This window comes from Delphinus delphis, chromosome 6 (assembly GCF_949987515.2).
Source record: "Delphinus delphis chromosome 6, mDelDel1.2, whole genome shotgun sequence".
Classification (NCBI taxonomy): domain Eukaryota; kingdom Metazoa; phylum Chordata; class Mammalia; order Artiodactyla; family Delphinidae; genus Delphinus; species Delphinus delphis.
In genome coordinates this window covers 2,514,836-2,540,490 of record NC_082688.1, presented here as the reverse complement: position 1 = coordinate 2,540,490, position 25,655 = coordinate 2,514,836, and the positions used below count along the sequence as shown (strand labels likewise).

The 25,655-nt window shown below is 59.5% G+C and overlaps 1 protein-coding gene across 5 annotated transcripts in view; it reads left to right on the top strand.

Moving 5' to 3' along the window:
* Positions 1–25,655, top strand: part of VAV2 (vav guanine nucleotide exchange factor 2) — a 180,274-nt gene that overhangs the window by 16,548 nt on the left and 138,071 nt on the right. For all 5 annotated transcript variants that reach the window (XM_060013837.1, XM_060013838.1, XM_060013839.1 and 2 more), the window contains exon 2: positions 24,947–25,063. In XM_060013837.1, coding sequence (XP_059869820.1) covers positions 24,947–25,063 — 117 coding nt within the window. The remainder of the gene's footprint in view (positions 1–24,946; positions 25,064–25,655) is intronic.

Sequence of the window (25,655 nt, the reverse complement as noted above, 5' to 3'; positions counted from 1 at the left end):
GGCAGCCCCGTGGAGTGGGAGTCGCTGTCACCCATTTGACAGCATTGGAAACCGAGGCTCAGAAAGCAGGGCCTTGTCTGCCTTTACCTGTAGGAGATGGAGACAGCGTTCCCGTGGCCTCCGCGCTCCCGTGGCATCAGCATGTCTCCCGCGGGGCGCCAGCGGGCTCCGGACATGTGGGATTTATATCCGTCTGAACCCTCCCCGCGGTAATTCACGTGCTAGCACCCCCTCTCTTTTCTTAACTCGTGTGTAATAATTTTTTTTTTTCCTCAAAAAGAAGAGGGAAGATAGAATTTTCACACACCACTCCCTCCTCATGCAAATAAACCTTGGGAGAAGTTGGCGTGTCATCTCTTTGGGTGTATTTGTGGTAATTTAGCGGCTTAAGTGAAACATCTGTCAGCCAGCCAGGCTCAGGCCGCGCAGGGCCGTGGATGTGCAAGAGCGCCTGGGAAGTAATTTACCGCAGGAGCAGGGACTCGCCGGCCAGAGCCGCCCGCGTGCAGGCACATGTGGCACCCGAGGCCACGGTGACGGGGTGGGGGGGGGCTGGAGCCTTTGTACCCGGCCCCCGTGGGTCCCTGAGGACAGCAGGAACATCCTTGGTCGTGGCCGGGCCAGGGGCTGGCGGTGGGCCTTGAAGACTGGGAGGTGCTGGGCTTCCCGTTGATGTGCGGGCTTGGCGGTGGCCAGGACTCAGGGAGAGGCTGCCCTGTGTCTGCAGCCCGTCTGTGGTCTTTTAAACCCAGACCATCCTGGCCGTGTTCCCTCCTTCAGGGGAAGAAGGGTGGGCGCCCTGTCGTGGTCAGGAGCCCGGCGGGGCCGGAGCTCAGACCTGCCCCACTGCTGACGTGGCCGTGTGTGCCCTGGACGAGCTTCTTCATCACCCTCCCCGCACCCAGTCTCACTTGGCTTGTCTGTAAAATGGGCTGCTGTGTGGCTGTGGCTCCCAGTGGGCACTGGATGGTGAGCCAGTTCCCCTCGTCCATTTTGGAAACTGCCATGTCTGTGAAGTGCACTTTTGGGACCTGGCAGGCACTGGTTTCTATCTGAGTCACTGCGTGGTGTGACGGGACCGTGCCGCGGCACAGGTGGGCTCTTGGTGGAGGACATCTGGCCCTGGGCTTTTCTGTGCCCGTCAGTCGAATGGTGGTCATGTCACTTGTAGTTGGATTCTTATTGGGGGGGCGGCTGCCTCTTTTCTAGAGAGTCTTCCTTCCCCACCTGTTGGAGCTCCCTCTTCCTTTAAGGTCTGCTAGACCTCTCACCTCCTCCAGGGAGACCACCTGGATTTCACCAGCTCTTCCTGCAACTGGCACAGGTCGTCTGGGCCGTCTAGCTCTTAGGGAACATTTTTTGAGCCTGTGAGCGATCGGCCCTCAGGGTGAGGGAAAGGTAGGTGAGATTCTGTGCCTCCGTTGAGGAGTCCAAAGTCTGGGGGGAGAGCAGGGTCAGGGAGGGACCATGGGAGCAGTGGTCATCTCTAGGGGAAGTGACAGGGACTTAGAGCCACTGCCTTGCAGGAGGCGGAGTGTGGTTGGTGTGTGGGTGGCTTCATCCTGGGTGCCAAGGAATCCCGGAAGGGGTTGGAGAGAACACGATGTGCCTGGATTTGGCTCCAGAAAGTTCTGCTGTGGCTGCAGTGCTGGGAGTGGATCGGAGGGCAGGCCTAAAGTCTGGGAGGCTGGGGAGGAGGCGGATGTGGTCATCCCTGAAGGAAAACTGACCGGGCCTGCACTGGGGGGGGGTATGCAGTGTGTGGGGAGGGAGGGAAACAAGGGCTTCAGGGCCCAGGAGGAGGGTGAGCAGGGCTGGCCATCCATCAGACGTGGGATGATGAAGAGGGCGCCCTGATGTGGGGCTTGGGCTGGTGGGTAGGTGGTGGGGCCTGTCTGGATTCGGCCCTCGGGGCTCGGGGTCGGCTTTGGCCGAGGGCCCAGGGAAGGCCGGACTCTCCCAGCGGTCGGTCCAGGATCTGCCCTGACCGGAGTTGGGGGATGTTTCAGCCCCACCCCCGTCGTGCTCTGTGTTTGGCTTTGAGCTTCCTGCTTCCTTTCCGGTGTCTGTGTGACTGACCAGTGTCCAGGCTGGACTTGGGGTGGGGGGGGGTCATCCTGCTGGTCTGGCCTCCGTGTACCAAACTCCATTCTCACCATGCTACCAGCTTTGCCTTCCGAAGCACGCAGTTTATGCAGAAGGTTACAAACAGGTGCTGACGTTCTCACCCAGACGCGTGGGGCCAGCGTGCAGGATCCCAGCTCTCTGGGGACAGGCAGGATCCCCAGCACACGGTTTATCTCCAGGTAACATGATGGCCTTTGCAGAGACCCAGCAAAACTGCCTCAAAACCCGCAATAGTTGTGTGTTATTTTTAAGTGGTTTTTGCCCGTGGAAAGAGTGTTTTTTCTTAAAAAGGGCATTGCCTCAGGTGGATTTCTTTAGGACTGCTTTATTGCCATTGATGCGGGAAAGCTTTAATCAGGAAACGACCGCACAGTGGGGTCTGTGGAGGGTAACGTGACAGCCTCGTTGACTTTTTATCGGGGGGCGTTTGCCGCACATGAGCCAGCTCTCTGGGGTCTCATCCTCAAGGCCAGAGCTTGGGTGGGGGCCGACCCAGCAGGGAGCCCAGGGGTGTCAGAGGACGGGGAGCCTCTGTCTGACTCCACGGGAATCAAAGATCGAGGAGGAGGTCCTCTCCTGGGCACCCCTCCTCTGTTTCTTAGGGTCACCAGGTTCTGTAACGTCTGGACGGATGCAGCTTTATCCAGGGCCCTGGGGATGACCCCGTGGGTAGGGACCCTGGAGCATCCCGGGGCGCCTCCAGAAGCAGCTTCTGCCCCTCCGCAGGCCCGGTGTGGGCGGTGCCAGGTATATTCATATGCACGTATATTTCAGGCCGACTGGTCTGCTTACACCCAGAGGAACTCTCCATATATTCAACTGTACGCACCCCGTTTTGGTCATGGAACTGGGCTGGGCTGGGCGCATCTGCGTTTCCCGTTTCCACACCTGCCCCAAACATCTTTCCACACACCTTCTTTCACCCGCTCCAAGATGGGGATTTTCTCATGTTCTCACTTTTCTGACGTCAGCGTGGTCTGGGAGCCTTACAATCAGGGTGTGTTGGAGCTTCCTGGGCAGTGTGTTCCCAGTGAGACGTGAAGTCTGCCGGGCTTGCATCGGACCGTGCCTTCCACGTGACTAGACGTGGCATTTGTGCGCCCCGGTGTTTCAGGGCTGCCTGGTGTATGGAAGTTCCAGAGGTGACACCAGTCCCCCCGTGATTGGATGCTCACCACCCTCCTTTTTGGAAAGCCTGTCCTGTTTACCTCTGCCGTGGGGACGGCCACTCTGAGAGCTCCCTGAGCAAAGGCTCTGTCCAGCTGGTATCCTTGAGTCGGGGGTGTGTCTCCGAGGCCGTGTCTGAGACAAGGCCCACCCCTTGAAGAGCCTGTCCTCACCAGGCGGGGGGTGTGCTGTCCTAAAAGTGACCGTCATTAAAGCTGCACGCGTTAACACTCATTATTGACTAAAGCGGGTGAAACTGAAACCTGGAGGAATAAGAGCTGATGGAAAGGACCTCAGGATGACAGGAAGGTGCCGGAAGTGCAGGGAAAACCCGACGCGAGAGTCCAGCCTCCAGGGTCACAGGGAAGCAGGGAAGCAGGGAAGATACCTTTAGCGAAAGAAAACTGGAAGTTGAAACAAAAACTCCAAATCAAACAACGATCTCTAGAAACCGGTCAAGGAATTAATCGAGGCATTAGAGCTCACCCCGAACGGTGTTTCCAGTTTCCTCCTAGTGGGTAAAGTCACTGAGATGCGGGTGTTCGCGGCGCGCGTGGGCGGAGCCTTGCGGGTGGGCGTGGCCGCCCAGGCTGTGCTCAGGCGGGGCTGGGTGGGCGCCACTGGGCCGCGTGACCTCCCTGCGGAGGAGACGTCGCCCGAGGAGGGGGGAAGCACACGGGTGGGGTGGGGGGAAGAGCCGGGTAGGTAGAGTTGGGGTTGGCGGGCCTCCCCTGTGATCTGCTCCCCCCACCCTCCAGCCCTGGGACGGCTCGTTTTGCTGCGTCTTTGCCCAAACTGGCTTCCATGAGGACCCCCGCGTGGGGGCGATGGTGACTGAGGGCTATTAGGAGGGGGTGTCCCAGGACCGAGCTGTCAGGAGATGGGGGACGATGCTGGGGCTCTGCACAAGGAGTCGAGGTGGGGGTCCTCTGAGGGTACCCCTTCCCCACTCCAGGCCTAGGGGTAGGTGCAGAGCGATGGGCGACTTCTGGGAATCCGCGGCTGCCCTTCCACGCTCCTTCACACCCACTGATTCGTGGCGTGCTGATTCTGCATGGCTCTCAGTGGCCCGTCCCCAAGCCGCTCGGGTGTGATTTGTCCTTGTTTCTTAAAGAGCAAGGTACTGCTGGCCGAGCGGTCCTCCAAGCTGGCCGGTGTGGGGATTGGCCATGGGAGACAAAACCGACCGCAGCTGTGCGTCCCGTGGGGACCAGAGGTCAGCCAGCCAGGCCTCGCCATGCCCTCCCGGCCAGTTTTCTCCCAGGCAGCCCCAGCTCCGGGTCAGGAAGGGGGGTGGGTAGCTGTTGCAGACCCTGGAGCAGTAAAAGGAGCCTTGCTGCGCCAGCCTGGGAGCGGGGCTCGGGGAAGGGGCCGGGCACACACACCCCCTTGGTGCCCCTGATTCCAGGTCTCCTGAGCCCTGGCTGGAGCAGAGAGGGGATTCCAGACCTTCTGTGGGGTCTGCAGCTTCAGATAACCGGCGCTTCCCAACCTTGGTTCTCATCAGAGGAGCCTGGACCACCTCTGGACGGCGAACCATGTGATAGAGAGCCAGACTCCGCATTAAAGGACCGCATTTCCCCTGAGCTGCCCTTGGCCCCGTGGTCACAGGCTGACCCTCAGCCTCACTAGTGGGTGCCACACTCAGTCCGGGGCCCGGCCTGCCTGTGCCGAGCGGGGTGGGGAGGGGCACTTAGGCGTGGCTGCTGCGGGGTGCAGATGGATTAGTGACGTCTGCATGGGGGATGGAGGGTGACACACTCTGCTTATCTGCCTTCCCTGGTGCAAGGGAATGCCGTCACCATTGGAGCCTGCCCTGGGGTACCCAGCCGTGTGACAGCCCCCTCCGTGTGCACTTCCCCCTCCTCGGGTTCCTCCAAGGCCAGTCCAAGCAGCCCCCTCAGACCACTTCCCCTGTTCCATGTGCCTGGCTCCACTCCTAGCCTGCTGATGCCGGCCCTGGGGGGCTTTCATTCCCTGGCCTGGCACAGTGGGGGCGTGTGAAGAGTCTGTCTTTCTAAGGGAGTTGTCGCTACCCTCCGATCTGCTTGGATCTGGGCCCCCTTCTCCCAGGGTCTGGGGCCTCTTTTCTCTGAGTCTGGGACGCCTTCTCCCACGGTCTGGGGCCTCTTTTCTCTGAGTCTGGGACCCCTTCTCCCTGGATCTGGGACCCCTTCTCCCAGGGTCTGGGGCGTCTTTTCTCTGAGTCTGGGACCCCTTCTCCCTGGATCTGGGCCCCCTTCTCCCAGGGTCTGGGGCGTCTTTTCTCTGAGTCTAGGACCCCTTCTCCCTGGATCTGGGCCCCCTTCTCCCAGGGTCTGGGGCCTCTTTTCTCTGAGTCTAGGACCCCTTCTCCCTGGATCTGGGACGCCTTCTCCCAGGGTCTGGGGCCTCTTTTCTCTGAGTCTAGGACCCCTTCTCCCTGGATCTGGGCCCCCTTCTCCCAGGGTCTGGGGCCTCTTTTCTCTGAGTCTGGGACGCCTTCTCCCAGGGTCTGGGGCGTCTTTTCTCTGAGTCTGGGACCCCTTCTCCCTGGATCTGGGCCCCCTTCTCCCAGGGTCTGGGGCCTCTTTTCTCTGAGTCTAGGACCCCTTCTCCCTGGATCTGGGACGCCTTCTCCCAGGGTCTGGGGCCTCTTTTCTCTGAGTCTAGGACCCCTTCTCCCTGGATCTGGCCCCCTTCTCCCAGGGTCTGGGGCCTCTTTTCTCTGAGTCTGGGACGCCTTCTCCCAGGGTCTGGGGCGTCTTTTCTCTGAGTCTAGGACCCCTTCTCCCTGGATCTGGGACGCCTTCTCCCAGGGTCTGGGGCCTCTTTTCTCTGAGTCTGGGACGCCTTCTCCCAGGGTCTGGGGCCTCTTTTCTCTGAGTCTAGGACCCCTTCTCCCTGGATCTGGGACGCCTTCTCCCAGGGTCTGGGGCGTCTTTTCTCTGAGTCTGGGACCCCTTCTCCCTGGATCTGGGCCCCCTTCTCCCAGGGTCTGGGGCCTCTTTTCTCTGAGTCTGGGACCCCTTCTCCCTGGATCTGGGACGCCTTCTCCCAGGGTCTGGGGCCTCTTTTCTCTGAGTCTGGGACCCCTTCTCCCTGGATCTGGGCCCCCTTCTCCCAGGGTCTGGGGCGTCTTTTCTCTGAGTCTGGGACCCCTTCTCCCTGGATCTGGGCCCCCTTCTCCCAGGGTCTGGGGCCTCTTTTCTCTGAGTCTGGGACGCCTTCTCCCAGGGTCTGGGGCCTCTTTTCTCTGAGTCTAGGACCCCTTCTCCCTGGATCTGGGCCCCCTTCTCCCAGGGTCTGGGGCGTCTTTTCTCTGAGTCTAGGACCCCTTCTCCCTGGATCTGGGACGCCTTCTCCCAGGGTCTGGGGCGTCTTTCCTCTGAGTCTAGGACCCCTTCTCCCTGGATCTGGGCCCCCTTCTCCCAGGGTCTGGGGCCTCTTTTCTCTGAGTCTGGGACCCCTTCTCCCTGGATCTGGGACGCCTTCTCCCAGGGTCTGGGGCGTCTTTCCTCTGAGTCTGACACCCCTGTGCTCAACAGTGTTGTGGAAGCTTCACAGGCCTGGGCTGGCGGCACGTCCCACGTGAACTGTCTGGAGGGAGGAAGTGGCCTCGCCCTAGTTTCGGGAGCCTCCCTTTTCTGTGCCGGTGGCGTCGGCAGCCTCCTGGTGGAGAGGAGGCACGGTGCTCTTAGGTCCCCCTGCCCTCTGGCAGATGGGTGCTCTCGGTGTCCTGGCTGAAGGAGTAATTGGCTGAGCTGTGCGGGGAGGGCAGGCCGGGCGAAGCCTTGTGCAGCGATTCTCTGGTCGCGAGTCCCTTTAGCCATCACTCAGGGCGAGCCTCAGGGTAAGCGGCCCCCTGGCCGCCTCGGCCTTTGTCCAGTGATGGAGGACTCTCCGGGGGAGGCAGGGAAGTAAGTCTTTAGTCTCGTGATTTACAGTTTAAACTGAGAGGATGGAAGGCCTCACAGATCAGCTCTGCTCTGGCCTGGGAGGGCGGCCCTGACCCCCGTGCACCGCGACGTAGGCAGTGTGATCCCGGAGTGCGTGGTGTCACAAGGCGCTGGATGGCAGGCCTCAGGAGCGCAGGGCACCCAACCAGGTTTAACCGTCCGATTCTTCCCAGTGACAGTGGAGCAAAGAAAAACAGCCCCGTGGCAGGACCAGGGCAAAGGAGGGGCCTCCAAGTGAGGGCCTAGAGGTGGGCGCCGGGCTCCCCAGCGCTCCCTGCGCGTTCCTGTCCTGGGGTGGCCCCAACAAAGTGCCACAGACTGTGGGGCTTACACCACAGAATATATGCTCTCCCAGGTCTGGAGGGCAGAGGTCGGAAATCAAGGTGTGGGCAGGGCTGTGCTCCTCCCGGAGGCTCCAGGGGAGGGTCTCTCTTGCCTCTCCCAGCTTTTGGTGACCTCAGTGGTCCCTGGCTTCTCTCTGCCTTTGGCCTCACGTGGCTTCTCCTCTGTGTGTCTCTCTTCTCCTGTCTCTTAAAAAGACACTGCTCATTGGACGTGGGGCCCATCCTAATCCAGGATGACTTCATCTTGAGACCTTTACCTTGTACCAAGTAAGGTCACATTCTAAAGTTCTGGGGTTGAGGACATAGACATCTCCATGGGTTTTTTGGGGGGAGCACAATTGGACCCACTGCACCCACCCTGCTAACTCTTTCTTCTGTCCAGATGTTGGCTGGGTACTTGGACTCCTGGTGGGGGAGGGGATTTGGGCTCAGGCCCTGGGTTCCTGGTGGGGAGGGGGTATGGGGTTCAGGCCTTGCTGAAGGGCTGGGCTAGGGGATGGAGTGTGGTTGAGGCTATAGGAGAGGTGCACGTGGAGGTGTGGTGCCCCAGGAGGGCAGGGGCTGGCAGGTGTTGGGAGTGGGTACATTTTGGCCAGGTGGAGATGGCAGGCAGCAGGTCAAGGAGGTGGACGTGGGAGATTGTGGGCTGGCGGGGCTGTGGTCACAGCTGGTCGGCCTGCACTCATTTCTCAACCCCTTGAGCTGCTCTGCTGCCTTCTCACTTCCCTCCGTTGCCCCCGCCCCCTCCTCCCGAAAATAACACCGGGGTTGGTGGCTGGGTGGGGGTGGGCCAGCAGGTGGTCGGGTACCTTGCTGTCCTGGCCTGAGAGCCTCGGTTTAATGTTTAACTAAGGGTCTCTTCCGTGGGGGGTGGGCAAAGGCATTCACAGCCTTGCTTGGGGCCCCCGTGCCTGCACAAAGGTGGGCCTGACTGGCGTTAGAATGATGGCTGGATGGACGGATGGATGGAAGTGGGTGACGGTTGCCTGGAGCTGTCTGAGGTCCTTCTTGGTGGAGCCCATCTGGATCCAAGGCCGTGGGTCGTGACCGTCCTCTGTTCGTGGTCCTGCCATGACACACCTCTAGGGGAGGTGGAGCCTTTGGCCCCAAGAGAGAATTGCATCTGAGGAACAGAGCCTCTCACTGTCCTGCAAATATAATGGTGAAACTGTGGAAACAACCGGAATGCCCTGCGGGAGGGGGTGGGAGGGCATGGAATGTGGAAGAGCGGCCAGGCCAGGGGGAGATTCCAGATCCCAAGTGCTGTGAGCCGGGCGCTTATGCTGTGAGTGAGGAAATGCAGGACTCAGAATTGCCAGTTATTCCCAGCAGTCGATTTTGTTAAAAAAAAAAAATGCAGGCAATATTTTATAATAACTTTAAATGGAGGATAGGGACTTCCCTGGAGGTCTGGTGTTTAGGGCTCCGTGCTTCCACTGCAGGGGGCACGGGTTTGATCCCTGGTCGGGGGGCTAGGATCCCACAGGCTGCGCGGGGCGGCCAGAAAAAAACGAAAAAGAGGATAATCTATTGAATCAATATTGAATCACTATGTTGTACACTTGAAACTAGTATAATATCGTATATTTCGATAAAAAAAATCCAAAGAAGGAAAAAAAAAGCAAAGTCAAGGAGCTGGACAGAAAAGGACCCTAAGTGGTCAGTGGTGCTTTAGGCTTTAGGCCGGGACATCCTGTAGGTTTTCGCTTTATTTCAGTCCCGCCCCTCCAGCATGGAGTGGTGCCCCCCAGGCATGTTTCCTTCTCTGTTAAAATTGCACAGGAGGCGGGACTTCCCTGGTGGCAGAGTGGTTAAGAATCCGCCTGCCAGTGCAGGGGACACGGGTTCGAGCCCTGGTCCGGGAAGATCCCACATGCCGTGGAGCAACTAAGCCCGTGAGCCACAACTACTGAGCCTGTGAGCCACAACTACTGAGCCCGCGAGGCACAACTACTGAAGCCCGTGCGCCTAGAGCCCGTGCTCCACAACAAGAGAAGCCACCGCAATGAGAAGCCCGTGCACCGCAACAAAGAGTAGCCCCCGCTCGCAGCAACTGGAGAAAGCCTGCGCGCAGTGACAAAGACCCAACGCGGCCAAAAAAAAAAAAAAAATTGCACAGGACCTGTTGGCAGCTGGTGAGGGGGGAGGCCTCTCAGTGCCAGTCTGGGCCTCCGTTTCTCCACCTGGCCAAGTGGGGAGGGTTGTTCCAGCCCGGGAGCAGCGGAAGCGTCAAGGCCTTCGGGAGAGTAAAGGGCCAGAGGGACGGGCTGCAGCTTGAGCCCCGGCCGACTCCGGGCCCTGGGCACCTGTGGGCAGGTGAGCTGTGCATCCTCCCCGTGCATCCTGGGCAGGTGGGGCCAGGCTGCGTGCTGGCTCAGCTTCTCTGCACAGATTTCCCATTCCTGCCTGGACGGGCTGTGTCCTCAGGCTCGGGCAGCCTCCCTCCCCCGCTCGGCTCCCACCCGGGTTGGGGTGGGGGGGCGGGGAGTCTGCAGCTGCGAACATTCCTGACCCGCAGTTCAGGGGAGAGAGCCCAGCTGCTCGCCTGGCAAACAATGGAGGCTCCCCGCCCCCACTCCCCGTGCCCCCGCTCCCTGTGCCCCCGCTGCGTGGGGCCTGGTGCCGGTGCTGCTGGAATTTCCAGAAAGTGCAGCGTCTGAGTTGATCTTCACCTGTTCTGACTGTCAGAAGGTGACGTCCTCGGGAGCTTGCTGTGCTGGCCCGGCTGTGTTTTCAGTCCTTTTGTGGGAACCACTCCTCCCAGGCCCCATCCAAAGTGGAGGAATCTCTTTAAGGAGTCTTGAAAGTAATGCCTACTCATGGGAGGAGTAAAAAGAAGCACCTTCGAAAGGCAAAGCTCCCTGGACTCCCGCTCCCCACAGGAGCTGTGTCACCGATGCTTTGAGGCCCCCAGACCCCCCGTCCATCACCCATTGCTGTATTTGCTTCTCCTCCTGGGAAAGCCAGAGACCCTCCCACGAGGCCAGGGCTTTGGGTGGAGGGCATGGGGCTGGGGAGGGGGTGGGTGGACCTCAGGGGAGGCCCACGAGGAATCACATGGTCCTCAGTGGGGGTCTCATGCTGGGGGAACCTTGCAAACCATACAGTTTTTGAAGTTTTCAAACGAGGTGTTTGTTTTTTTTTTTTTAATTGTGGTAAAATACGCGTATCCAAGTTTACCGTCTTAGCCATTTTTAAGGACATTCACACTGTCGTGCTGCCAACAACACCGTCCACCCCGCAACCCTCTTCACCTCGTAAAACTGAAACTCTACCTGTTAACCAACTTCCTGTTCCCCTCCCCCACCCCGGGCAGCCACCACGCTACCTTCTGTCTTTGCGATTTGGACGACTCTAGGGACCCCATATAAATGGAATCACACGGTATTTGTCTTTTGGTGTCTGGCTCATTTCACAGAGCATAATGTCCTCCAGGTTCATTCTGTAACGTGTGTCAGAAGTTGCTTCCTTTTTCAGGCTGAATAATATTCCGTTGTATGGGAAGACCCTGTTTCGTTTATCCATTTATATGTTGATGGGTGGGTTGCTTCCATGATTTTTGGCTGCTGTGAACACGGGTGTACGAGTATCTCTTTGAGACCCTGCTTTCAACTCTTTGGGGTGTATACCCAGAAGTAGGATCTCTGGATCGTAGGATAGTTTTATTTTTAATGTTTTGAGGAACTGCTATACTGTTTTCCACGGTGGCCGCACCATTTTACTTTCCTGCCAACAGTGCACAAGGTTCCCGTTTGTCCACGTCCTCGCTGACACGTTATTTTCTGTTTTGTTGCTAGTTGCCACCCTAACGGGTGTCAGGTGGTACCTCGTTCAAGCCAGTACTGATGCTGCGGGACCCCCTCCCTCCCCACGCTCCCCCGTGACCTTGTGAGGAGGTCTGCCTCCTCGGAGCTCCAGGAGTACATTCAGGTTCACTGAATTGGGGAGACCGAGGTTCTGAGACGGGCAGTCCTGTCCAGGGTCACCCGGCGAGCTGCGTGCCCACTGTCGATGTATCCCCCTTGTCCCTCTGCCCACCCAGGCTGACAGTAGTGACTGAGACGAGGCCCCGATTCCGGAGAGTTCCGTGGTGCCCTGTAGCCAGAGGGAGAGCAGAGGCCGCTCTCGCCGCTGGAGGCCGGGGCTGCCCCGCTGAGCCCGCGGTTGGCAACAGTTGGATTGACTTGGGAACCATAGTTCCTTCGCCACGTGAGGGAGAAGAGACGTCGGAAGCCGAGCCTGAGATTTACTGTTTCAAGGGCGTCCCTTGTGCGGGGAGGCCCGGGGAGTGGGGAGAATGGGGGGGCGCCTGGCGGTGGCATCGGGAGCTGTACCCTCACCGCGGGGCTTCTTCATGGAGGGCGAGGCCCCCGTGGGGCCCCTAGGACCTGGGTTGCATATGATGCGCGCCTCGTTGGGGCACGAGTGGTGAACATTGGACTGAATGGAGGTCGGGGGCTCTCGGCAGGTTGGAGACCCCGGGACAGGTACTGGGAGAGGTGGGGCCTCGGCTTCGCTCCCCGGGGACCGTGGAGGCCACGTCTTCCCTGCAGACGGAGCCCGGGAGGCGGCCTGGCCTCTGCACTCGGGCCTGGCTGAGCGTCCGCTTCTCCTCTTGTGGGTGTCTGTGGGGGCAGCAGGGGTGGGGAACTGCCTTCTTTCCTCATCTAGCTAAAAACTCACGTTTATGGCTCACGGACCGCAGTGCAATGAAAATAAAGTCCCACTAGAAGTCCCCCTGCCTGGACTTCGAAAACCATTGCTCTCAGCGCATGTGCACCTGAAGACGTTTTCGTGCTTGGCCTCGTTAATTACAACACGGACGCGTACACCATCACACGCACGCCACAATCACGCCCACTGGCAGCCCCTCGCACATAAGCTCCTGCGTGCCTGCACCCCTGTCCCGTTTGCACAGGACTGTGTGCCCCCCAAGGCTGGTGTGGGAGGAGATGAGCCTGGGGGGCCCAGGAAGGCCCCAGCTGCCCTGCAGGCGCCTTCCGTTCCTGGATGGGGAAACGGTCCCCATCTCCACCGAAGCCTTCCCAGGAGGCACATGTGTATTGGCTCAGGTTCTACTGAGCGCCTCCTATGGCCGCCCCTGCCCTGGGCATTTGGGGTCCTTTCCAGCACCTCAGGAGAGACGCTTCTTGAAGCTCCCTGCGGTGTCTGCGGAGAGCGAGGCAGCAGCAGGACATCATGTGGACACTGCTCCCCGGCGGGCCTTGCCGGCCAGGTCTGCAGTAACCCCACCACCCCCATCCCCACAGGGCGACAGAGCCGATTCAGCGGCCTCGCCACGCAGATGGGGACGACAGACCCTCAGCAGGTGGCCCATGGACGTTAGCTGCGGTGTGTGTCTGTCACGCCGCTTCTCAGAGCCGCTGGGAGCCGTCGGGTTGATAACCAAACGTGACGTTTTATCCGCCCTTCTCACAGTGATGTGAGCTGACCCGGGCGCGAGGCCCCTGAGTGCCCGGCGTGCTGCCTTGAGTGACAGTTTCTGCGGCGTTCGTGGTGACACGAACACCACACGTAATGTGTTGGTTTCCCACACGTGGAGGCCACTTGGCCGTCGGGTGGAAGTGCGGCGTGCGAGGGGGTCTCTGCTGCTTGCTGGTACTCCCTCCAGCCCCTGCTTGAGGAGGCGGGTGGCTTTCACTGAGCAGGGGTCCCCACTGGGGCTAGAGAACCACAGGCCTGTTTTGGGGTGCTCTATTTTGGGGTGCCCGAGCTGGGCACCTTCCCAAAGAGACTTGGAGGCAAGGGCGGGGGCCTGAGGCGTGTGGTGAGCCTAGAGCTGGGGTCATGGCGGGGCGGAGTTCCCAGGGAGGGTGTGGCAGTGGGAGGGTTCAGGATTTGAACCTAGATCTCTCTGCCTGAAAGCTGGCTGGACCTGCCAAGACCCCTCCCCCCGCCCCAATTTAGGGGGTCCGAAGCTGGAGCTAAGCCCCATGATATTCAGAGAAGCAGCAAGGAGGTGGGTCTGGGGCCCAGCACAGCCACTTCTGACTTCCCCATCCGGCTGGGAGTCTCTCTGGGGCCCTTGACCCCCAAAGAGCCCTGGGTTGGCCCTGGGGATCCAAACCACATTTACTGAGGGCCCCAGGGTGCCAGGTCCAGGATCCAGGGACTCCCAGCCAGGCAGGGCCGTTGGGGAACTTGTAAGGGGCAGGAATGGTCGCGAGCTGGGACGACCGGTGGAAGAAACCAGGATTTTTGCTTCTGTTTCTCATCAAAACCCTCTTCACTCATTCATCCATCCATCCATTCATCCATCCATCCATCCATCCATCCCACAGACCTTTGCTGAGGGCCTGCGCGTGTGGCATTGTCTGTTGTGTTGAGGCCAGGCAGCGGGCGGTTCATGAAAGGCGCCTCCCAGCAGCTGGAGCCTCAGGCTGCTGTGGCATTGCAGACTGGGTGCTGGCATCAGCAGAGGTTCCTTCTCTCCCAGCTCCGGAGGCCAGATATCTGAAATGAGGTGTTGCAGGGCCATGCTCCCCCACCCGCTTCCGGAGGCTCTGCGGGAGGGTCCTTCCCACCTCCCTCAGCTCCTGGTGGTCCAGGCATCCCTGGCTGTGGCCGCCTCACTGCTGTCCCTGCTCTGGCCTCACCTGGCCTCTCCTCTCCTCCCCGCGTCTCTCCTCTGTCTGTCTCTTATAAGGACACTCGTCATTGGACATAGGGCCCACCCTGATTCAGGATGGTCTCAAGATCCTTAATTACATCTGTTAAGACCTTTTTTTCCAGGGCATGGACGTGCTTTTGGGGACTATCTTTCAAGCCACTACACTTGGCAAACAGCTTTCTCAAGCTTCAGCCGCCTCATCTGTAAAAAGGGGGGTAGTGTCTGTGCTCCGACCATCCTGTTAACGTCCGCAGGGCTGACCTGCCTCTGGAGTCGGACTGGGAAAGAGGAGCTTGGAGGCGTGTGGAGAAGGATGCTCTGATGTTGACCTTGAGGCCACTTTCAGGCAGGAAGTAGAGATGGAGACACTGAAGTGGCAGAGACAAGGGGTGATTTCACAGGGCTTGTGGGCCAGCGTTAACGGCCTGGCTCGGGGCCGCAGGAGGGTGCTGGGGTGGTGGTAGGGGGCACTGTGTCAGGCAGCGGCCGAGCTAATCTCTCCTAGCCGTGCCCGCCTGGAGGACTGGAGCAGCAAGAGAACGGGATTGAACCCTCTGGCTCAAGCGAAGATGGTCGCACATAGAAACACTAGAAAAGCAATTTCCTGCCGGCTTTGTAGAAAACCTTTGCTTTGACCCTGACCTTGAAGTCTTGATAAGGCGGGCTACGTTTTATCCTCCCCGCCCCGCCCCCCCCCACCCCCCCCCCACCCCCCCCCCGGCTCAAACAGGCCTTAGCTGGAGCAGCGGATCTTTTGAGGACTGCTGGGAACAGTTTCCATCCAGGTATCGGGAGGAAGTCACAGATTATTCTTTCCTTGGGCAGCCGAGGGCTCAGAGGAGTTCTCGCTGCACTCCTGTGTGTTCCCTGAGCCCGGGGCTTGCGGCAGGGCCTGGCGCACAGTAGGTGCCTGTTAAGTGTCTGCTGACTATGGACAGAGTTGAGGATGAGCTCCCCAGCTACCCCCGCCCCTCCTCTTCTGCTCAGACTTCCAACCTAGTGTTTTTCCAGGATGGGTTTTCCTGGCGAGTTTCCCCTCAAGTGTTGATGAGGACGTGCTCCGAGATCAGGGTGGGGGGTGATGGCTTTGCATCTGCCACCAGCTTGGTCCAGCCTGACTGCCAGTGCGTCTCCCTCCGGCTGGAGCTTGACCTCCTAACCTTTCAGAACCTGCTTCCCGTGGCTCAGCTGAGCCCCTCCCCATTTCACTGGAAGCCCCCCTCCGGGGCGTGGTGAGCAGGACCCCCCACGCAGCTGGGACCCACGGTGGAAGGCTGTGCGGAGGGAGCGGGCTGACTGAGCACAGCAGGGCCGGGAGCCCCAGAGGTGCCAGGTGTCGCGTTGTGTGTGCAGCATCCGCCTTCTCATGGGCCAAAGGGGGAAGGGAGTGGCCGGGTGGGAGGCCAAGGCCCACGCCCATTGCTCCCGGAAGTGGCCAGAGGGCGCTGGAAATGGGTCAGGGCATTCTCGCGGGAGAAGGGTCCGGGCTCAGGGGTCAGGAAGCTTGCTGAGGCCGGACTTGGGGTCTGCCTTAGAGGCACCCCCTCTTCCAGCACCTAGGAGGCAGACTGCGTTTTGAATCACATGGTCACGGCGGGAGGGTAATGTCCCGGGGAAGGAGAGGGGCCAGCATCACTGGGGAGCCCCTTCCTCCCAGGAAAGCTGGGATCAGGCAGAGAGGCACCAGCTCACGGAGATCAGTGCAGCTGTTGTCACCGCAGCGGGTTGGCCCCATCCTCCTCCGATGTCGTTCCCAGAGGGGCTTCCCCTGCCCATGGCTTTGCGGGGGGCGGGGGGGGGTCCCTTGTGGGAGGTGTCTTGCTTCGTGGCCCAGGCTGGACCAGACCACAAGGGTCAGAGCTGGCCCTCCCCTCGCTGGGGGTTGAACCGGGCGGACCCCAAGCCATGAAACGGGCACGCGTGAGTCGGGTAGAGGAATGTGCAGACCGTGGACATACAGAGCTCCGTGGAGGGCTTCCCTGGTGGCGCAGGGGTTGAGAGTCCGCCTGCCGATGCAGGGGACACGGGTTCGTGCCCCGGTCTGGGAAGATCCCACATGCCGCGGAGCGGCTGGGCCCGTGAGCCATGGCCGCTGAGCCTGCGCATCTGGAGCCTGTGCTCCGCAACGGGAGAGGCCCGCATACCGCAAAAAAAAAAAAAAAAAAAGAGCTCTGTGGAGCACCCGGCACAGGCCCAGCAGCTGAGGGATGATCTGTTACTGGAGAAAGTAGAATTCCATCCGATGATGTTTCAGCACCAGTGAGTGTTAGACTTCAAGCCAGACGGGTGACTCGGTCCTTTCTGGACAAAAATCTAGCGGCTGTGGGGTAAGCCACTCGACGCAACGGCGAGGGGCGGGCACAGCGGTGGGCCTGACGCCGCCATCGCACGTGGCCTGCCTGTGATGTGGGGCGAGGCCAGCCCCTGGAGGACCTCGGTGCACAAAGAAAACCCCCTCCGCTCCCTGCAGCGGGCCCTGCACAGAGGCCGCTGGGGTTCATCCGTCAGCCTGCTGGCGCCCACGTGAGCCCCTGTCTCCTGGTGCGTCTGCAGCTGAGGAAACGGCCTGAGTGGAGGAAGTGCTCCTGTTAAATTGTCCAGACATAATCGAGTCCCTGACGCTCCTCAGTAAATGCCTGGCTGGGCCCGTGCGTTCCCTGCCTGGAGCAGCGGGTGAGCTGGGGGTGCACCGGCCTCTCCCCCTGGAGTCAGTGTTGGGGGTGGTCACGGAGGCTCGGCCCCCGACGGTGTGGGAACTGGGGCTGTGGAGTTGGAAGGACTGATTCCAATCCCAGATGCCGACCTCCCAAGCCTGGTTCCTTCTCTGTAAGATGGGTGATAAGTGATCCCTCCCTGCCGGAGGTGTCATTGGGCTTAGCAATTGGTGGACCCTACCTGGCTGGTGCACAGAGGCCCGAGGATGGTACTGATGGGTGCGGGAGTGAGTGGTCATGGCCAACCCCAAATTCCACCTGTCCCTTTATTTTTGGAAGAGATGCTTCTGAAAGGGAGGGCTCCCACCCTGCAGCTGCAGCCGTCCAGGGGCCCCAGATGCCTGTAAAGCTATCATGGAATCCCTGCTGCTTGGGGGAAAAGCGGGGCCATTTCAGAGATGTCAGTCAATGCTCTGTAGGCGGTCATCTGTTCATTCATTCACTAGACATTGAACCCTGGCTGTGGGTCATTGCCCAGGGTATTTGGGACCCAGGGGGAGAAGAGGGTCTTGGCCCCGACCCCCCATGGAATATCTGGCCAGCTTGTCACCTCCAGGCCCCCTATTTATTCACCCCAAGGGCCCCAAATTTCAAAGATCCGTTCCAGTAAGCTGCTTCTATTAGATAGTAATGAAGTCATTTAAGATGTTTTTTGGAATGAACGTGGCATAAATAAAACAAGAAATTAATTCCTTTTCCCATTTTTTATTGATCAGAGACCTCGTCGTCAGCCGCCCGTCAGGCTCAGCAGCTCGGCTCCGGGCGGGGGCGGGGGGTCAGCATCGCTCTAGCTGCAGCAAAGCGACTTGTCATCGTGACGTGCAGTTTTAGTGCCGCTTGTTGAAATATTTCAAGAAACTCAGTGCTGTCCGTGGGCACTTTTTGGCGCCTGTGTTGTAGAGCGTGAACTTCAGATGTGGAGACCCCCGCCTTGCAGAAAGATGCAGGGGTTTTCAAACAAAGCTCCCGTTCTCGAGATACCTGGGTAGCTGGCATGCCCGGGTCCCTCTCCGGGGGTCCAGGGGTCTGTCTTACGGCTGGGGGGTGCCGGGAGGATGCTCTTCAACTCGCTGTTGTCCCGCTGCTGTGGCCGTGAGCAGAGAGCCTCAGACACGTCATGTCCTGGAGGCCTTGGTTCCTCCCCTGGCCCCTGAGCATCAGCTTTGAGGAGTTAGGCTGGTAAGCTTAGAGGCCGGCAGAGGTGTGGACGAAGGGCCAGCTCCGTCTGGGGTGCGGCCACTCCTCAGTTCCGGCTGACTGTGTCCAGGAGGGAGTGCAGATCACAGGGCCCTGGAGGGGCCGTCGGGGCCAGACCCCACCTCCCCCCTTGCAGGGCATGATGGCCCAGGGAAGCTCTGGGCACAGGGACTTTGGGAGGTCCCAGTGTCAACTGTCCCTTCGTAAAGCAGTTTTCTTGAGTGAGGGGCCCAGCATTGTAGGAGTCAGTGGGCAGGGCTTCCCCATTTTACAGATGGGGAAACTGAGGCGGGAGAAGATAGGGCCGTTGAGTTGGAGCAGGCACCGCCCAGCAGCCAGGCCAGGGTCTGGGCTGGAACGTGCGTCTGTGCCTTCCTGCCCTGCCCTGGAGACCCTGGGGGTGGTGGGACTGTGTGGTGGAGTGGGTGGGCTGAGGATGCCAGCCAGAGTGCCCAGAGGAGCTTTGCGTGTCGGGGACCACGTGCGGGGGGGGGCGTGCGGAGGGGAGGAATGTTGGCAGGGATGTGGGCCCCAATCACTTCTGGGAGCTGAAGGCTGCTGGCCTCCTGACTTAGCCTGGGGGCAGCCAAAGGGACTTCTTCCCCTGGGACAAGCCCTGTGAGAGGCAAGAGGGCACCAGGAGAGGTCACCCCTCCTTTTGCCAAATCTCTGAACCTTGGTTTCCACACCTGCAAACTAGGGCTCAAAGTGAAAGTCCATCGTAGGGACGGATCGAATGCAGACCTGAAAGCAGAAGGTCTCAGTAAACAATGAATTGGGGCGTGCTGGCCGGTTCCTGTGTGTGCAGCAGTCCCTCCAAATTCCCCCACCCACTGGCCGATTCGTGAGCCACGATTTCTGTGTGTGGAGCCTGCCTGTCAGGTCCAAAGGCTGGGCTCCTACCTTCATTCAGTGTCTCCCCATCACCCCGGCCAGACTTAATTTTCCTGCAAGTATTATTTTCTTTTTTAAAAAAAATCTTATTGACTCCCTGCTCAGAAACCTATAAACTATGAAGAGTCTGGCCTTGGAGGTTAAACGGACCCAGATCTGTTCCCAGCTCTGTCACGTCCTTGCTAGTGACCTTGGGCAGGCTAGGGAACCTCTTGGGACCTCAGTTTCTTCGTCAGTGAATTAGGAATCGCTGTAATGACTCTGGGATGCTGTGAGCAGCCCATCTCTTAGCCCAGAGCCTGGTGCCATGGAAACCCTTGCTACATGGGAGCTTTGGAGATTCTTACGAGCCAGTGTGAGATGCCTGGGATCCCCGGACCCCAGTCTAGCCCCTCACTGTAGCAGTGAGACTTGCCAGGCACACACGGTGGGGGAGGGGGGTTGGAACCAGGAGCCAGGTATGCACAGAGGGGTGAGTCACATCCCACAGAGCCCAGTATCCGGGGCTGGGCGCCTCCCTCATGGCCCAACACAGCTCCCTGGGGGCTCCAAGGGGCAGGGCAGCCAGCCAGGCCTTGAACACACAGACCCCGCCCCTTTCCCTTATCCTGGGCTTTGACAGGGCTTCCCCTCCCCCCTTCAGGCAGGGGCCTGTGGTCATCATCCCAGCCGCACTGTTTCTGGCAGTAACTTGGACCCACCCATGGTCTAGCTGCCCTGAGCCTCACTTTGTCCATCTGTGGAATGGGGTGCACAGCTCAGGGGGCCGTCGCAGGCGGTAGTAGGTTTGTCACTGGAGCAGGACTGCACGCAGCCGTTGTTACCTCCCTCCCTCGCCCTGTGGGCGGTTCCCTGGCCACCTGCATTCAAACCACAAATCCCGGGCTCCCTGCTGCCATGTGACCTCACGCAAGTGGCTTCAGCACCCTGTGCCTCAGTTCCCCCTTTTGCACCAGCCTCTCGGTGCTGAGGTGCGTGAGCAGTGGACGTGAGCTCTGGGGGCCCTGTCCCAGTACTGCCTGGGGGACAGCAAGCCTGGGCGGGGGTGTAACAGGAGGGGCCCTCGTGGCCTGAAGGCTGCCCGCCCAGTGGGGAAGGGCCTCTGTTTCTCCTCCACAGGGTGGGGCTGTCCCTGGCGGTGTCTCCATGATCAGTGGGTTGACCACTAGGAGGCCGTAGTGGAGCCGCTTGAGCCTGGCCAGGAAGCCCCCCCCCCCGCCCCCGCCCCTCGAGGGTGCATGGGGGCCACGAGGCTCAGACACGGCCCCTGGCTCTCAGGACCCTGCTCTGCCTATCACGTCCAGGATCCCCGCGCTGGGGCCTGGGAACAGCTAAGTGACAGGTGACAGTGAACAGCAGGCCTGGGCTGTCCTGTCCGGCTGTGCCTGGGGAGGTGGGCGGCGGCCCGTGGAGCCTGTGCCCTCACGCTAATCTGATTTCAGCCTGATCAGGTCGGAGGAGGCTGAAAAGGGCCTGGGACTAGAGGACATAGGCGGTCCCGCCTCTCGGCACAGTGGCCAAGCCTCAGTGAGGGATTGCTTGGACCTCCCCCCGCCACCAGCCCCGTCTCTGGGGCTGGGGGAGCCCTCGCCCCACAGGATGCCCTCAACCAATACAACGGCGCTGCCTCCGGTCTGGGCCACTTGTCAAGGGGCCAGGTTTCCCGGGACAGACCCTTACTGTGGCCAGAGGGCCCCGCCAGCCGAGGAGACAGAAGAATGCCACTTACCCCTGAAGCCACAGGGACACGGCCGGCTGTCAGGCCTTCTCTGGCCACAAGACAAGGGTGGGCAACTTCTGGCTTCACGGTGGCCGCTGCCCCCGCCCACTGTCACCCAGCCTGTGGCTGAGACGTGCCTGCAGCCGCTTCAGCCCTGGTCCCCTCACCCTCACCCCTCAGGAGTCTCTGTCCCAGAATCAGAAGCCGATTCTGCTGGGAGTGAGGGACCACATGGCTCTGATTGGCCAGGCTCCAACGACACACCCTCCCAGCCCAGGGGTGGAGGGGAAGGAGGGGACTGGAGGAGGTGAGTCTCTGGGCCTCACTTCCCCTAATTGTACAATGAGGGAGACGGTGACCACATCCCTTATTCAAACGGGGCCACGTATGGGAGTGAAAGGGATGCTGTTGGTAAGCACACCGGACAAGGGGGACCCAGGCCTCAGGGCATACTGGAGGTAGGCCCCATCCTCTCAAAGGGCCGTCACCGCTCTGGAAGCACACGTGGGTTCAACTCTTGGCTTGGCCACCTTCTAATCTGGAGCCAAAGTTCTCCGCTGCCTGGACGTCAGTTACCTTACCTGTGAAATGGGGTGAATTCCTGGAGGGAGGGCAGAGGCTGCAGCACGGCGCCAGGCGCACAGGCACCCGTGGACCGCTGCCAGCCCGGGTGCTTTCTCCCAGTCCTGCCGTGCCCCTTGCCCTGCGGTCCGAGCCTGTCTGTGCCAGCCTGGGGTGGGCCCAGACCACACAGGGAGCGGTTCTGGAAGGTGAGGGGCCCGAGTGGCCACATTGGGGGTGGGGCCAGGCTGGGCAGACACTGTGCCCACGGGTCGCCTGCCCCGCCTGAGCCCCCAAGGGAAGCCTGGCCTTGCCGGCTGCCATTATGGTTAGGAGCTGTGTAATTAACTCTAAAACTGGGAGGCCGAGGAGGAATTAAAATAGAGGCTTAGTGGAAATCAGAGACAAGTGGTGCAGAAAAGGCTGGAGCCGGCTGGACGCCGCAGCCGGGCCTGCAGGGCGGGCGGGAAGAGGGTCTGGAGCTGCAGGGCTGAGGGGGCCGGCGCAGCTCTGGTTCAGGCCCCTCCTCCGGGTGGGGGGCGGGGGTGGGTTGAAACAGCTGAAGTCACGGTTCTGGGCATCTGCGATCCAGGTGGCCGCAGGGTGGGCTGTCTCTTGGGGTCTTGGTGGAAGAGTGTGTCCCAGCCCCCCTCCCAGTTCCTGGTGGGTCCTGGGCTCCCGGGAGCATCACCTTAGTCTCCACTTCCGTCGTCACGTGGCCTCCTCCCTGTGGGTCTGTTTTGTGAATTAAAATTTTTTATGGTGGTGAAATATACAAGACATAAAATTTACCATTGGGCCTTCCCTGGCGGTCCGGTGGTTAAGGTGCCGCGCTTGCAATGCAGGGGGCGCGGGTTCGATCCCTGGTTGGGGAACGAAGATCCCACATGCCGCGGGGCGGGGTGCGGCCAAAACCACAAATCTACCCTCTTCTTCTGGGGATCCATTGTGTGTGTTATGCTTCACAATAAAACAGGTTAACACCAATAACAGACAAACAAATTTATCTTTTTAACCATTTTTAAGTGTACAATTCAGTGGCATTGAGTACATTGACAATGCTGTGTAACAGGCAGAACTTGTTCATCTTCCCAAAGTGAAACTCTGTCCCCATTAAACACTAACTCCCCAGCCTCCGCCCTCTTTCTGTCTCCATGGATTTACTTATCCTAGGTCCCCGCATGTCAGGGAAATCCTACAGTATTTGTCTTTTTGTGTTTGTGTTTCTTCAAAAATGTCCGGTCAAGGAAGACAAAGACTGGAGTGTTTTAGGTCCACACGTTCAAACCAGTAGCTGTAGCCGGTTTTGCTATTAAATTTAAATTCATTAGAATACAGTTACATTAAAAGTGCAGTTGTTGGGCTTCCCTGGTGGCTCAGCGGCTAAGAATCTGCCTGCCGATGCAGGGGACACGGGTTTGAGCCCTGGTCCGGGAAGATCCCACGTGCGGCGGAGCACCCAAGCCCGCAAGCCACAACTACTGAGCTCACGTGCCACAACTACTGAGCCCATGCGCCGCGAGCCCATGCTCCGCAACAAGAGAAGCCACCGCAATGAGAGGCCCGTGCACCGCAACGAAGAGTAGCCCCTGCTTGCCGCAGCTAGAGAAAGCCTGTGCGCAGCGACAAAGACCCAACGCAGCCAAAAATAATGAATAAATTTATTTTAAAACAAAGTGCAGTTGTTCAGTTGGACTGGCCACATCTCAAGCGCTCAGCGGGCACGTGGGCCTGGTGCTGCCCTACTGGACGGTGCACACAGGACATTTCCATCCTTCCAGAAAGTTCTGTTGGAGAGAGCTCTTCTAGGTTCATGGAGACAAAAGGGACGTGATGACTAAAATCGTGTGTGGGCCGAGATTGGATGCTGGGCCAGAATATTTTTTTTTCTATCAGGACGTTTTGATTGTCCTTTATCTTTATCTATTGAAGAAATGTGAGTCCTGTCTCTAGTTGAGGTAAAGTGTGGGACCTATGTTAATTGCCTGATTTTGACATTGGTGCTGGAATTGTGGAGGGGGTGTTCTTGTTCTCAGGAAATACACACTCAGATGTTTGGGGGAAGGGGGTCACGTCTGCATTTTACTCTCAGGTGTTCAGAAAAAGTACACACACACGCAGACATACACAGATACACAGATACACACTGATACACAGATACACACACATATATACACAAACACACAGATACACACAGATAAATACAGAGATACAAACACAGATACATCCTGATACACAAAGATAAATGCAGAGAGATACACACCCAGATCCACACACCCAGATACCCACACACACAGACAGAGAATAGTTAATATACTACAAGCATGTAAGCCGGGGTCTTCTCTGACAGTGACCAGCTCCAGCCAGGAGGCAGGAGTGGCCCGATGAGGGGGGTGCTCCCCAGCCGGGGGTGATGCCCACTGGGTGCAGCTGGGTGGGGAGATTCGCATCTCTGCTGGGGCGCCGTGTGCCCTGTGGGCGTTCTCAGCCTGCGTAGCTTCTGATTCTGACCCATCCTTCATCTAAGTCAGTCTGTTCGTCTGAATTTCCGGTGAGGAGTCCAGGCTCTCTGCAGGTCTCTTGAAGTTGAGCTGTTGGGCCCTTAGTGAGTGGTTACCATGCGGACAGCTGGTCTGAACCCTGGGTTAGCGTTCAGCTGTGTGCACCGTGGTCCTCACCTCGTGGACGCCCACGCCGAACTGGACTGGGTGGGCTGATGGCTCCCACCTACCTGATGCCCAGTCTGTGCCGTCAGGGTGGATAGTTAAGCCAGCCAGGCACGTCCTGTTAGGGAACCAGACCTCAGGAGCCGAAGCCACTCTCCCCTGGTCCCGCCAGAGTCATTGGACAGGATTCGAACCCAGGGCGCTGTGACTGCAAGGTCTGCGCTCCAGGCCGCCTTGCCTGCTGCCCCCAAGTCCCCTCACCGCGTGCCTCCGATTGTGTTGCCAAGCCCACTGCAAGCTGGGAGCTCAGATTCTGGGTTACTGGGTGGAGGAGGTACTGTGGATGCTGATTTGGGATTTTTTTTTTTTTTTTTTTGCGGTACGCGGGCCTCTCACTGTCGTGGCCTCTCCTGTTGTGGAGCACAGGCTCCGGACGCGCAGCCTCAGCGGCCACGGCTCACGGGCCCAGCCACTCCGCGGCACGTGGGATCTTCCTGGACCGGGGCGCGAACCCGCGTCCCCCGCATCGGCAGGCGGACTCTCAACCACTGCGCCACCAGGGAAGCCCCTGATCTGGGATTTTGATGCTGGCCTTTGTGCTCCCAGTGGCCCCCTGCCTGTCTGGCACGTGCTGCTCCAGGGGTCCCCATGGCTGCTGTAGGGCTTTGTCACGTGTAAAGTAACGGGGGCTGCGTCTGTGTGGGGAAGGCAGTGTGCACTTGTGTGAGTGCCCGCTCTGTGCCTGCTGACTGAAACGCAGCGTATTTTGTGCCAGCCGTGATTGTCGGAGTTGAAACGTGTGGATCCCTGGGCAGGGGCACGGGGCAGATGGCCAGGAATGGCCAGGGCCAGTGGGATGGCCGTGCTGTCTTCTCCGAGCAGGGAAGCGCTGGTCCAGGTCGGCGCACGGAGGCAGAGTTTGCAGCTGTTAGCGTTACTGCCCGTACAGACCGTGCAGGCTGAGTAATTTTCCCTTCTCTCCTCTAGTTCCTGTGTTTGAAGAACATTCGCACCTTCCTTAAAGTCTGCCACGACAAATTTGGACTCAGGAACAGCGAGCTGTTTGACCCCTTCGACCTCTTTGATGTCCGAGACTTTGGGAAGGTGAGTGGCCTCTTTCCGGGATGGGCCCCTCCGCACAGAGCCCAGTGGGCAGGTGCAGGCCTGGCTGTGTTACTAACAGGAGGGGGTGCATCGGGGGCTGGGGCAGCGGGACGGCCCCTCCCGCCTCTCAGGCTGCTCTGGGTGAAGTCAGGCATCCTGAATCCAGGAGGATGGGGGGAAAGCCGGGCCTGGACGAGGCCAGTACCGGGGATGCAGCCCTGGCCCTGCCTTTCTAGCTGAGCGACCCTAAGCATTTACTTCCTGCCCCGAGTCTCCCATTCTTTGTGGGAGAAAGGGCACCGGCTCCGTGGGTCAGCTGAGGTGATGCAGGTACCGCTTTTACTGTGGCGCTCCGAGAAGGGAGCCGTCAAGGTTATCCTGAAACAAGCAGGGCCGTCTGGCTCTGAGCAGGTGTCGGGCAAGGCGGGGGTGGGATTATCTGAACTCCCTGGTCCCTGGAGGTGATTCCCTAGGTCCGTGGCAGATAACCCGGGAAGTGTCCCCGTGTTCTCAGAAAGTGTCCCTGGCAGCTGTCTGGGAGTCCTGCTGGCACAGGTGAGGGGAACCTGAGGCCGGGCAGGTAGGTGCAAAA